The following is a 13,590-nucleotide window of genomic DNA, read 5'->3' on the forward strand; positions in this document are numbered from 1 at the left end:
ATAGGTAGCAGCTAATTCTCTATGAAGAAGACGAAATAGCAGTCGTTTGCAACACGATCTTTGATCAGGTGTTCAGAAGTGAATGAAATGTCGAAAGCTAAAGTCTCGGCTGAGTGGAAGAAACGTGTAAAGTCGGAGTATATGCGCTTGCGACAATTGAAACGTTACAAGCGCGCTGATGAAGTGAAAATAGCATGGAATCAGAATCGCAAAATTATGACAGGTAAACAAACTTTTCATTTTGAATCAATTTTTGTTACACGACAATAATTAGTCTTTATTATTGTCGATTGACATGTTCTATTCGTAAATCTTTTAATTTGTTTGGAAATTACTTTTAGCTAACAAACATCGGAATCCTAGCTTTAATTGTTGAAATATTTGAACAATGAACCTGATATTTTTTTTGCCTTCTCGATAGAGCTGCTCGTCATAGAGCAGAAACGGTGGGCAGATGGAAAGGCTCTATGGCTGGCCATGCAAGAGGTTCCACCTCATGTTTCATGTATGAAGAAAGCAGAGGTTTCAAGCTCCGACGGTGATATTCAAACGTGTCCAGTAAAAATAATAAATGCTGTAACTCCTATACCGACTATGTATACTTGGGCGCCGATCCAACAAAATTTTATGGTCGAAGATGAGACGGTTTTACACAATATTCCATATATGGGTGACGAAATACTTGATCAAGATGGTACATTTATTGAAGAGTTGATAAAAAATTATGATGGCAAGGTAATCATTTTAAAGTACAAATCAATTCTTAGACATTTGTTTACGATCATCTAAGCTTTTTATAACAATGCAATGTGGCAATTCTAATCAATAATAAAATGTACAGATAATGCATCATATTGCGCATTAGAAGAAGAGAGTCTAAAAAAAATTGAAAATTGTGAAAGAAAAGATTTTAAATTTATTATATGTGTCAGATTTTATCTATATTATGTAAGGTCAAGCTATGCTTGCGAGTTGTGAGTCTCCTAAAGCTCAAAAATCAAAGAGAAGTGCAGAATTTTAGTGCAAAATAATGATTATACTAATTTACAAGAATAATTGGGATTGAATTTTTGGATTTAAAGGTCATGCAAAGGCAATTTTTTCAAGGAATTTCAAGTACAACAATCCTAAAATGTATCATTTTACCAATTGATCAATGTTCTATAAATTTTATGAATTCATGAATATTTTAGGTTCACGGTGATCGAGAGTCTGGTTTTATGGATGACTCTATATTTGTTGACTTGGTAAATGCTCTGATGCTATATGAGAAAGACGACAGAGATAAGGAACCACCTAAGAAATGTAAAGAATCCACAAAAGATAAGGAAAGTTCAAAAGATGATGATTGCGAAATAACAGAGTTGGAATGTATGAAAATTGAAGTGAAATTGGAAAAAATTGACGAGGATTCAAAAGATTCTAGGGACAAGGAATCTCGGACTACACCTTTTCCTTCTATGCACATATTCAACGTGAGCTATTTAATATCCCAAATGACGTAAAACAATTGTTTCTCAGATGAGTAGGAATTCTCGACCTCGTATATAATCTATTATTGAATCTTGGTGATCGGTCAATTATGTAAACGTATTTTTAGTTAACGTTTCGTGGCCCATATCCTGGTCGAAACGTTAACTAAAAATACGTTTACATAATTGACCGATCACCAAGATTCAATAATAGATTGTTTCTCAGAACAAATTGAGAATGCTAAATGCTGCTTATCCGCAAAAAAATATGATAAATAAAAATAATGAACAATCTTGTAGAATAATGGATGCGGTTAGTAGTATAAATGTATGAGTATTATCAGAAAAATTCAGCCGTAATTCAGCTTTATTCCTTAGAAAATTAAATATCTTCCCGGTAGTAAACACTAGTCAGAGAATTAATTGAAATTTTTTTTTCACCATCAGTTCTAGCATGTTGCAGATATACTGATTGAATGGTTGGGCTGTGTGTTTATTGCTAGATCTTAACTGACAAAAGTTGTAGATGTAAACCTCTAATCTTTAAAGCTATTAATCCAGGCATATCTGAAGTTGAAATCTTCAAACATTTTTTGAATAAATGTTATACTTCCATTTTGATTATTATTTGATATTAGGTCGACTGCATTCTTAAAGTATTATGAAACAAGTTTCGAGACTATTTTATAGTTGAAAATTAGTAAATTGAAGTAAAAAGTGTTTAGCATTGCAGAAGTCAGTTTCATCTGTCCTGAGATTCAGTTTGAACAGAAATCTGTGTATGTATGGAAATATGTTTCCTTAATATATTTACAGGCTATATCAAGCATGTTTCCTGACAAAGGTAGACCTGAGGAACTACGAGAAAAGTACATTGAGCTTACTGAAAGATCTGATCCAAATGCATTACCTCCAGAATGTACGCCGAACATAGATGGTGTTAATGCTAAAAGCGTTCCTAGAGAACAAACAATGCATTCCTTTCATACGTTATTTTGTAGAAGGTGTTTTAAATATGATTGTTTTCTGCATCGTAAGTATATAACGATCTTGGAGGATCTGTGCAGTACATAATTTTTTTAATTTCAAATTCTAGTTCAACATTTTTTTTATAAAAATTCAATATGTTTGCAAAGTCTTGATTGTAACTCAGATGCTTGTATTATTCAATATTATTTACTTCCATTTCATAAAAACAAACTGATTTTCAGTTTTTAAATATTTTGAACAGAGCGGTTGGCTACATCGAATGTGCGCGAAAAAAATCTAAAAACTTTTTCTCATAAGGGGATATCGGAATAGTTTATTGATCAGCTGAGAGTTTATCAACAAAAATTTAAGTTCATAATATAAAATATTTAACTTTTCCACAGGAGACAGCCCAGAAAATGTTTAAATATTTTTTTTTTAAACAACTGACTATATTATTTTTGACAATTCGAACAGAGCCATTGACGATAGCCAAAATTTTTTATCTGCTTTTTTTCTTTAGCTTAAATTTCCTTGCCTTGTAAAAGTTTGAGTTTGTCTTGCATGTCATTGTTTCACTGATATTCGCGAATATCTAAGCTCACATATTATAAGCTTATGAAAAGCTTTGCAAGATTTTGTATATATTTTCCGCTCTCTCATAGATCTGTGAAATGCTGTTGAAATGCCTAAATCGTTCAGTACGGGTAAATGCTTGCAAGAAAAATGATAATGCTAATAACAATATGACATTACTTTGAGCAAGTCACAATACATTGTTTACACAATGTGTTGCTTTTCACAAAGTAAATTATGATATCTCCGAAATTTTGGTGGCAAGATTATAAAAATTAAATGACTAGTTTTGTGTCCTTATTGGTTGGGATCCATATGAAATCATGTAGGCTCCTAGAGAACGCAATCCTAAATCACCTGAAAGTAAAGTAAATAATTCTCTGACACCCTTAAAGAATTTGATATTTCATGTCTTTTTCAGAATAAATTTCTCACAACACGCTCATGTATTCAAAATTGTTGCGAAAACTAACATTTTTAAACTTCCAAATTTTATTTCAATATTATGATGGCTGTTAATTCGTATTATTTGAAAAAGTATATATTTCTATTATAAAGCAATTCAGCATATTGAAACTCAGTAAAACTATAGGTTTTCTTATGCCGTATAAATCGTCAAATTTTTCAAGACAGAAAATGATATTTTTGAGAAAATTGATGTGCATTTCTTTAATATTATTGTAAGAATCTCCACTGATTATTAGCCGATCGTATTAGAATAAAAATTTTTTAAGTGCCCATGAAATGTAAACTAGCGATATCAAGTTGTAACTTAAAATTTCGAAAAAATGACATGTATATATGGGTAAAATTTGAATACCTGCACTATTCATGGTAATTTTTTTCTAAGAAAGTCTTCAAATGTATCAAAGAATTATACAATTTATTTTTTGATGCTTCGGAATTTCGTAGGAGCCTGCATAATTTCAAAAGAATCCATCCTATAATATATATTTATATATTAATCTATATTTTTACACTCAATAATGACAGAATTTATAATTCCTTATTTGATACAGCAGCCAAGGGAATCTCCCCGCAAGGTAAACTTCCATTAAATACAAGAAAATATTTGTCAAATGCTTTTTTTTTTGTTCACTACAGGCATCGTCACTGGAGTCATGAAATTCATATCACTCACAACCCATCTTCACTATCGATTACATCCGTTCTTCTAGATCATCGTCGTTTCTATACTTTGAATGATTGAAACAAATTTATTTTCTTGTTAGGACTTCAAGTTTGTCATCCCGGGCCGAATTTGCAAAAAAGGAAGGGGCCTGATCTGAAGCCATTTGCAGAACCCTGTGGATCTGAATGTTACATGCATTTGGTAAATATCATGTTCATGTATCTCAATTATCCATCAATCACGTCTTGTGTTGATAACAAAACAGACGATTTCTTTAACCTGTTGACCGAACTTGAATCAGTTTGCAAAATGATTGCATTCACTTGCATGTCACTTATAGTTATTAGATTGGGAAAAAATCCCTTTTACAAATTATTTTACTGATTGATGTTAAATTTTGGGAGCTCAATTATTTTAATACTTGAATGATACGTCGATACAAGGGAATTTTATATCTCAGTTACTGATTCAAGAAATTGTATTTCATTTAATTTTTTGGTATTCTTTAATACTACACAAACTGAGAACTACCGATCTACAAGTATATTGATTATTTCAGGAAGGTATGAAAGAAAAGTTAGCGGCTCAAGCTGCAAATGTGAAAGATGAAGAAGGAGATGAAAAGAGGGGTGGTCCCAGAAAAGTTAGAAAGCAAGCAAGCGTTGATTCGGGCAATGAAGCCAGCAGTGAGGACAGTAATGATAGCAATAAATACAGCCAAGGGGGAAGTTGCCAAGGTAAGAAATACGAAAATAAAAGATGAATTCTATTTTAATTCTGATTAACGACCAGTTCTTAATGCCTCCATTCATTGCAATTTTACTAGATTTTAAACAAAACTTGAACAAGGAAGCAAAACCTTCGATATCTGAAAATCAAGTGCAGCCTGAAAATCAAACACCATTCACGCTGTTGGGCTTTGATAAAGCATCTGAACAGCAAAACGAGTTTTCTTGGACAGGTTCGGAACAGAGCTTGTTTCGAGGATTGCATAAAGCATTTCCTGGTAATCCATGCGCGTTGGCTCAAATTATGTTGACTAAAACATGCCAGCAGGTGTATCGATTTGCACAAAAGGAAGCCTCTGATATCCCAGCTGTTGAAAGTCTCAAAGATTTCACACCACCTCGAAAGAAGAAGAAGAAACATCGCCTCTGGTCAATGCACTGCAGGAAAATTCAGTTGAAAAAAGATTCTGGTATGCAATTTTTAGTTGAATTTTCAAATGTTGAATGCTATATTTCTTGCGCTACAGCTATCCACATGTATTGAAATTATGAGCAGTCTTAGTCTTTAATGTTTTCAAAACAGTTTTTTCTAGTTTGTAGTAATCTGAATCCTATATTCATGTTTGGAATTTAATCCGAATGCTATACCCACGGAATTTTATTTTTTTCCCAAATGTAGATATAGAGACCATGACGTATTTTCCAATGAAGCAAAAAAGGCTTCAAAATGCAACGTTGTTACCGCATTTTTACTGTATCATGTTTAATAATCCTAAAATCAGTATTTGAATTAATTGAATACTTAATACATGTGATTAAAGATTATGTTTTGCACTCGGAAGCTAAGATATCAATGGAGTCAAGTAATTTAAATTAAGTAAATGAAGTAATTAGTACGTTGTAACTGAAATTTCTGCTCTAGGAAGCTGCTTAAATTGGCAGGCGTCTTAGTTATAAAAATTTTCGAAGCACATTTTGATCTCATACTCGATTTCTCAATCTAATTTCATCGAATAAATAGATTTATTCAACTCTTTTGAATTTTACCTATGAAAATTTTTGGGAAATGATAAAAGATTTTTAAAAAGTTGTAGACAAATGAAGAGAAATCGTGTAGAGATGCTATGATTAAAAAAGAATGCTTGTAACACCTTCATGGGAAGTTCGATTTCATGTACCATAGAGGGTGCGCGAAGCGAGCGATTCCCGAAGAGTTTCATAACTGTTAGGTAATGTTTATTCTAGCACACTAATCTGATCAAATGAAGTCTAAGTAGCACCATTGGATGGGACGAGTCTTGACTACGATCGCATCCACTGTGTTGTAACAACACGTCTATGTTCAGATTAGAGTACCACGTTTACAATTTTCTCGAGTTGAACTTCCCATTACAGGTGTTACAAAAAATAGTATACGATACGCATGCGCGTCCGTGATCTTCGCGTAAGAATCATGTACTTCGCGCACTTGTATCGTAACTTATTATTGTATTTCTAAAATATTTTTTAATCGAATGATATTATTTCAAATTATGCGTTTTTAGGTGCAAATCATGTGCATAATTTTGCTCCATGTGATCATCCAGGACGTCAGTGCGATAATTCATGCCCTTGCATCCAGGCTCAAAATTTTTGTGAAAAATTCTGTCAGTGTAGCAGCGATTGTCAGAATAGATTCCCTGGATGCAGATGTAAAGCACAATGCAATACCAAGCAATGTCCCTGCTATTTGGCAGTCAGAGAGTGTGATCCTGATTTATGCCAGACTTGTGGTGCAGATCAATTCCACATCACTAAAATTTCCTGCAAAAATGTTAGTGTTCAACGCGGATTACGTAAGTTCATTAAAACATACTTAATTTGGTAGTCAAGATTTGATGCAAAAGTTACAGTCTCACATGATTATTTTGCTTGAAATATTTGTGCAGCAATCGAGCAAATAATAGAACCAAAAAGCAAGAATAGAATACTACAATCATTATCAGAATTACTTCAGAATTTTCTAGAATCTGCAAACAAACTACAGATTAAAAAAAAAAATTGTATCCCCTCGAGGTTGAATTAATTTTATAGCGATAATTAATTTGAAGTAAAAGTGGTGAGGAAAACTTGAAGATTTTCGAAAACTTGAATTTTATTACTATATGTTGATAATAGCATACAAAATTCATCAAAATCTCTGTCAAAACATGTTACAGCTATTACAAAATAACTGGCGTTTCCAGATCTTCAAGGGTAAAATACTTCCATTTAAACAAATGATCTCTGAAGACTTCGAGATGATTTCAATTTTGAATTTAATATTCGAGTTACAATAGATTTTGTTAAATGACATAAAAGTACCATACTGATATTAAAACAAATCAACCTTGAATGTAAATTGATTTCTCATTCTAAATCTTAATTTTTGTGGCATTGGTTGTTATGTCCACCTATTCTTTTTTTTTGGTTTTTGTAGTTATATCTAGCACCAAAAACCGTTACTTAAGCCCAGAACGATATGGTATATTACATTCGAAAGGAAAATCAGCAGAATCTCGTAAAACTTGAGATTTTAACTAAAAACATTTAGCCCAATGGAAGTATACTATGAAAAAACTTTTTTATATTTTCAGACAAGCATCTCTTAATGGCACCTTCGGATGTTGCTGGTTGGGGAATATTTTTGAAAGAATCTGCTGCTAAGAATGAGTTCATATCAGAATATTGTGGTGAAATAATAAGTCAAGATGAAGCTGATAGGCGAGGAAAAGTCTACGACAAATACATGTGCAGCTTTCTCTTCAATCTCAATAACGGTATTTAATTTAAAAGAGTCTAAAGTTTGCATGGAAAAGTTTTGATTTACCAAAAAATAGATGCTAACCATATTACAAGTTGAATAATTGATATTCTTAATCAAATTGATGACAACTTCTTTTGGCGTGGACGAATAAAAATTATATATTATATTTTTTTGAGCAGATTTCGTAGTAGATGCAACTCGGAAAGGGAACAAAATACGATTTGCGAATCATTCCATAAATCCAAACTGTTATGCCAAAGTTATGATGGTCAATGGTGATCATAGAATTGGAATCTTTGCGAAGAGAGCTATACAGCCTGGCGAAGAATTATTCTTTGATTACAGGTGAGAAATGATTTGTTAAATCACAGAGCGAGGCACAGAATAAGGAAAGAAATAATTTCTGTGCCCGTGTCTGTAAAAATATTTTATAATAGTAATAAGACTTATTGAATATTAGAAGAATTAAAATAATGCAGTAAGTAAATATTGATTGTTAGTGACCAAAGGTTGCTTTATTTAGTCAACTATACCGATATATTTCTCGTTTTACAGATACGGACCAACAGAGCAACTCAAGTTTGTTGGAATTGAACGTGAAATGGAATTTTTATAGCAAACAGTTGTTACCTGTGAAAATAAGTAATTCTTGAAACAATTTTGAAATAACTGTTTTTTGGACCGGAGTGTAGGTATGGAATACGTTAATGATGCGAAAAATGTAATCTACTATGATTCACGGTTAATAAACCGGTTTCAATACTTTACACATTTTTAAAATTGGTATGTGAATTCGATATCGTAGAAAATAAAAATCTTGCTATCTGTTTGTATTTCACGTATCTGAATCTTGCATTCAAAGTGCTATGGAAATATGGTTTGCCGATAAAAATGCTGTATCAGCTACGGAAAACATTTCCGTATAACACAACTTATTTACAAATGTAATACACATTAAGAACATTCTCCACGTGTGGTGGACACGTAGATTTTATTGCTAATACATTTGTATGACTATAATGATATTATAACCTGTCTACTTCAACCTTGAACGAAGACTAGGGTAAAACAAGGTTGTTGACTTCTGGTTTGAAAAGTTTATAGAAAGTGTACTACAAAAAAAAAAAGAAAAGTTCGAACGATAAACATACTTCGTACTTGACATGGAACACACACACACACACACACCATATATAATGTAATACATTCATACTCGCAGGAAAGGAAGGTTGTTCCAGCTTTTGAAGAGGAAAAAAAAATGATAGGAACGGAACAGATCTTGACCGATAAAGCGTCAAAATCAAGGCTCATTTAAAGATATGGTTTTACATCCATATGGTAGCGATTATTGCTTTCATAACAATGATGATTATAATAATAATAATAATAATAATAATAATAATAATAATAAAATAATAAGCATAAGAAAAACTAGGAAAACTAACATTCTATGTGATAAAAAATATAATTTTTAAATAATGTTGAGTTGTTATGTGAGTGTTCTTGAAGTAACTATTTCACAACACGTCAGACACATTCTTCAATTTCTTTGATTTCTCTCTTTTTTCATACACTACGTTGCGTACGTTTTATCGCAATTATCAACGCCTCAGGCGTTGTATATATTTCCAAATGTCTACTACATATGCCAAGTTATATCATGTATATGTTTGTATACGTGTGCGTAGAGACGTACGTACATATGTAACACATATGCGTTATGGCATCATTGATTTCGATAGTTGCTCAAGGCTCCGCTCGAGATTAATTCAATATGATTTCAAATTCGCCACGAGAACGGCACTACGAGTCCGGTGAGCAATTCTAGGTCAATCCTAAGGTCGGACGATCAAAGAATTTATTTGCAATCTCGCTGAAATCCTGGCACTTAAATGTGAAAACGATTAGGTCTCTGACGAAGCTATATCTCAGTTTTGGTAATTAATCTGCCAGTCATGGTCGCTTCTCACGAGCTATTCGTCAACGTGTGACATCTGGCGTTGAGTAATTGTAAATAACTTTGTTGTCACTACGTACGTGTATTTTCTACACTCCACAAACAGCTGTGAAAAGAACCGTCTTTTTGTGCGGCTGCACAGTAGCAGTATGGGACTTCCTAATAGTGATGGCCAATAAGCTAAAAATAATCGATGCATCAATTGATCGAGTCCAAAAAAATAATCGAACACGACTCGATTAAATCGGCGAAAATGAATTGATTAATTGATCATTGCGTATTTTTTTGAAACGGTGCATATGAAACCAAAATTTCGTAAATTTCAGTTCGTAGTCTTAATAACGGAAAAGTTTTTTTTGATGATTTATAGTTTCATTCAGAATATTTTTCAATTTCAGATAAAAATATTTGTTTATCTTTCACTTATTATATCAAATAGGTACTTAGTAAGTAAGACAATGATAATAATTAATACTCTAATCACATAAAGTGATAATGTATTGCATCGTTCATGGGAGTAAAAAACAAAAACCGCTTGTGTAGGAAAATAATCGAGTCGGTCGATTAATTGAGTTTAACAAATAATCGATTATACTCGATTTATCGGGAAAAAATGATCTACCTAATCGAAAATCGATTATTTTTGGTCATTCTTATTTCTCAGGGCAATCTGCTCGTACTTTTCAATCTCGTTTTTTCTTTTGTTTTGCCTTACATGCCGTAATCGACTGAATTGCTTTACATGTTATACAGACATTCGGGCGAAAACATGTTTTGAAAAATTTGGCGCGTTAAATTGGGAAGAAATGCAGAAATTTTCGCGAATCATTGAATATAAGTGAATGTCGATTTAAAAAAAAGGCACAGGTTTTCTACAAGAAAAAATATTAGCTTAATGATATTATTTCTTAAACGCAAATTTGTGCCATCATTTATTAATAGAACATTTCAAATTAAAATATATGAAGAACATTTTTTTTCAAGTATCTTTCTTTGGTATTACGCAATGCATTTTGGTAGATTCATCTGTTCAGGTAAATTGTAGAATTTCGTAATCAAACTCGAGCCAAATAATTTCTAATACTCTCAGAATTTCAGTAAGTTTTGAAAGTGCGGTAATAATTGTTGTCAACAAGACGAGAGGGGATGATATTTAGAGAGAAAAAAATCAGGTGAATGTTATTTAAATGATTTTAGTATTGAACTATTTTTAAGTACAACTGTACGAATAAATTAGCAAGGACATGAGGGAAAATGATGACGTGATACCACTTCGTTCAGTGTATATAAATGTGCAGGGGTATGTCACCCTTTAGATGCGCTTTTTTGGAAATCCGAAAGATACATTTCTACTATGTTTTTCGCTCTTCAAATTGCAGTTGGTCCGATGAAAATGTGAGCAGTAGTTTTTTTTGTTGTGTCAATTTTATGAATTTACAACCCTATAATTTTCATGAATTTCATTCCTCCAATGTAAAGCCGCATATATTTTTATTTACTCACGACCAAGATTATGTTATATTCGGGCAAAATGAATTTTCTCAACTGCGATTATACGAAACTTTAGAAATATCCCTTTCGTATTCTCAGTTTGAGCATGATTTCAACGCCCAAAAACTTTTTCCGCTCGTGCAAAAATACGTACCTCTTAAATTTCGCTGGAGAGTAGAATGCTAAAAAATTAGCAAAATCAAAATCGGACAACGAAAGACACTTCCTTGTTAGTAAAATAGTTTGTTCCTAATTCTTTTGATGTCGCAGGCTCTATTAAAGCAACAATTATTTAAAGCAACAATTATTTAAACCAAACTCAAACGTTCGAATTAGCAGAATGTGATCGGGTCTGACAAACCTTTGTGATCTTATTTGTGAGTACATTTCGTTACGAGTATGAATAAGGCAAAAAGCTTAGCTGTACGAGTTTCGAACCGTATTTTTTATCACAAGAGCCAAAAAATCGCATAAAATTTGCGATTTTGAAATTAAAATGCTAAAACTATGTTTTTCAGCCGAAAATCTTCGACCTCCACCACCATTTTTTTTTTTTTTTTTTTATGACTAACAAGTAAAAATTATAATTAAACGGTTTGGCATCGACAGATTTTCCTCGCTTTCATCATTCAGAATACTACTTATTCATGAAAATATAGGTTGTTTAGCAATAAATGGACGAAAAACGAGATATCTTACATTTTTCGCATAGGTGAATAATTGGATAACATTGATGAAAAAACGGAGCGATCTCTGTTCTTCGAAATAGCTTGCATGGTTCGAAAAAAGGGTTATTTCTGCGGAGCATCATGTTCAGCAGTACAGGTCTTGAAGATCCTTTGGAAATATTGATTGTGCGCGGAATTGTAAACGTTTTTTCAAATTGACAATTATAACGCTTGTAGCGTTTTTCGCTTTGTTGACTGAATATGAGACAAGTTGGAACAATATCTTTGCCTTCTATATCCCTGTGGAAATTTTAACTGTCTTGATATTTCTTTGAGAATTCCGGACTCCATAATAATTACGTGTATCCATAACTAAAAAACCCGATACAAAGATGATTCGACTCGAATCGGATACAATCCCGATTATCAACAGAGCGACATTTTAATTGGATTAAATAGATAGGATTAAATATTTGTGTGTTATTATTATACAATGCGTTCGCTACTTCGAAGCCATAATAAACAACATTTTTTGTCGGTTTTAATTTTTTTGTCCAAAAAGGCACAGCAGATGAAACAATATTTTTCGCTCTGTCTGCCGATACGTGCATTATCTTTCAATTATAAAAATAACCTTCATTCATTTGGTGGAAACTTCAAATATATAATAATAACTGAGGAGTCTCTTACAAAGATAATTTGCTGCATTCGTGGAGTTTATTATTTCCAAAGTAACGTGTTTTCCATTTAACTGTAAGATTTTATCGTAATGGCTGATGGCAAAGTGTGGCATTTAGTTATTCTGAGAACCTTTAACAGTGTTGAACGCCTATAATTACATATAAACATAATTTTTGAGTATAAAGCGAACTATAATACCTAATCATTTTCCAATAATTACGAAGCATAAAATAAACATAAAACTATCTTTTAGCTGTGTAATCGTCGATTATTTGCAGACGTTCCCATGTCAATAGCAGCTATTTAGATATCTGAAACAACCATTGCAATAGCGTGGTTCCCTCCTTTCCTTAAAGGCTGAAAACTTAAGCATGATGATTGACTTTCGATGATAAGATTTAAGAAACGAAAAAGCCACTTTCGGAATTTTAAAACTTTTTGGTTAATGGTCTGTAGTCTTAAAGTAGTCGTATACGTACTAAACATCTTTGAACGGATTACACTTTGTCTATAGTACCTTGAAAAGGTTTGACCCTTTCATGCATACATATTCCCTACATATGATTCACTAGAAATTTTGCATACATGGACTTTTGGGGTTGCTGATTTCGAATCTGAACTCGAAATTCGAACATTCAAAATTGTGGATCCAGTATGACGGACAAACAAGAAGAACTAGAAGAAAAATTGTGAAAAATTTTTCAACAGTTTTTTGTATATATTGAATTTGTTTAACAATTGGCATTCGGATTTTCATGGTAGATTAGCAGAAAATGCGTTTTGTCGTGGAAAAGTAAAAATTTCGACCATTTTTTTACATGTGCTATTTTTGGGGTAAATAAATAAACATATTTAATATTTTCTTTAGACTAAGAAATTTCGGAGGATATGTGGAACCAAGAAACTCGGCAGTTGTTACCAAAAACGTAGTTTATTAAATAAAAAAGCAGCAAAAAAAAAGGTGGGACGCTGAGCGTCCCAGCATGAATGAAAGGATTAAATCGAGTTTACGGTGCATCAAAAAAATCACGTCTCATGCTGCATCTGATCGAATGTAGGATCGCGAATGAGACTATTCTAAATCAACTATGCGGTAAGGAAATACATTTTTGAGTTTAAAGTTCGCGACTG

The 13,590-nt window shown here is 32.5% G+C and overlaps 1 protein-coding gene across 3 annotated transcripts; it reads left to right on the forward strand.

Annotated features, from left to right (window-relative positions):
* LOC124297568 (histone-lysine N-methyltransferase E(z)) lies at nt 1–8,849 on the forward strand. 3 transcript variants are annotated; one of them, XM_046748730.1, is made up of 12 exons: nt 1–223; nt 422–735; nt 1,194–1,475; nt 2,289–2,505; nt 4,037–4,060; nt 4,250–4,350; nt 4,709–4,886; nt 4,976–5,347; nt 6,422–6,712; nt 7,493–7,675; nt 7,842–8,007; nt 8,218–8,849. In XM_046748730.1, the coding sequence occupies exons 1-12, from the start codon at nt 88–90 to the stop codon at nt 8,276–8,278; spliced, it is 2,325 nt and encodes a 774-aa protein (XP_046604686.1). In that variant the 5' UTR covers nt 1–87; the 3' UTR covers nt 8,279–8,849. The 3 variants fall into 3 exon arrangements, with proteins under 3 accessions (XP_046604686.1, XP_046604687.1, XP_046604688.1); XM_046748731.1 differs by having other exon boundaries at nt 4,040–4,060; XM_046748732.1 differs by lacking the exon at nt 4,037–4,060.
* The last annotated feature ends 4,741 nt before the right edge of the window (nt 8,850–13,590 follow it).

Source organism: Neodiprion virginianus, chromosome 2 (genome assembly GCF_021901495.1).
Source record: "Neodiprion virginianus isolate iyNeoVirg1 chromosome 2, iyNeoVirg1.1, whole genome shotgun sequence".
In the NCBI taxonomy this organism is placed as follows: domain Eukaryota; kingdom Metazoa; phylum Arthropoda; class Insecta; order Hymenoptera; family Diprionidae; genus Neodiprion; species Neodiprion virginianus.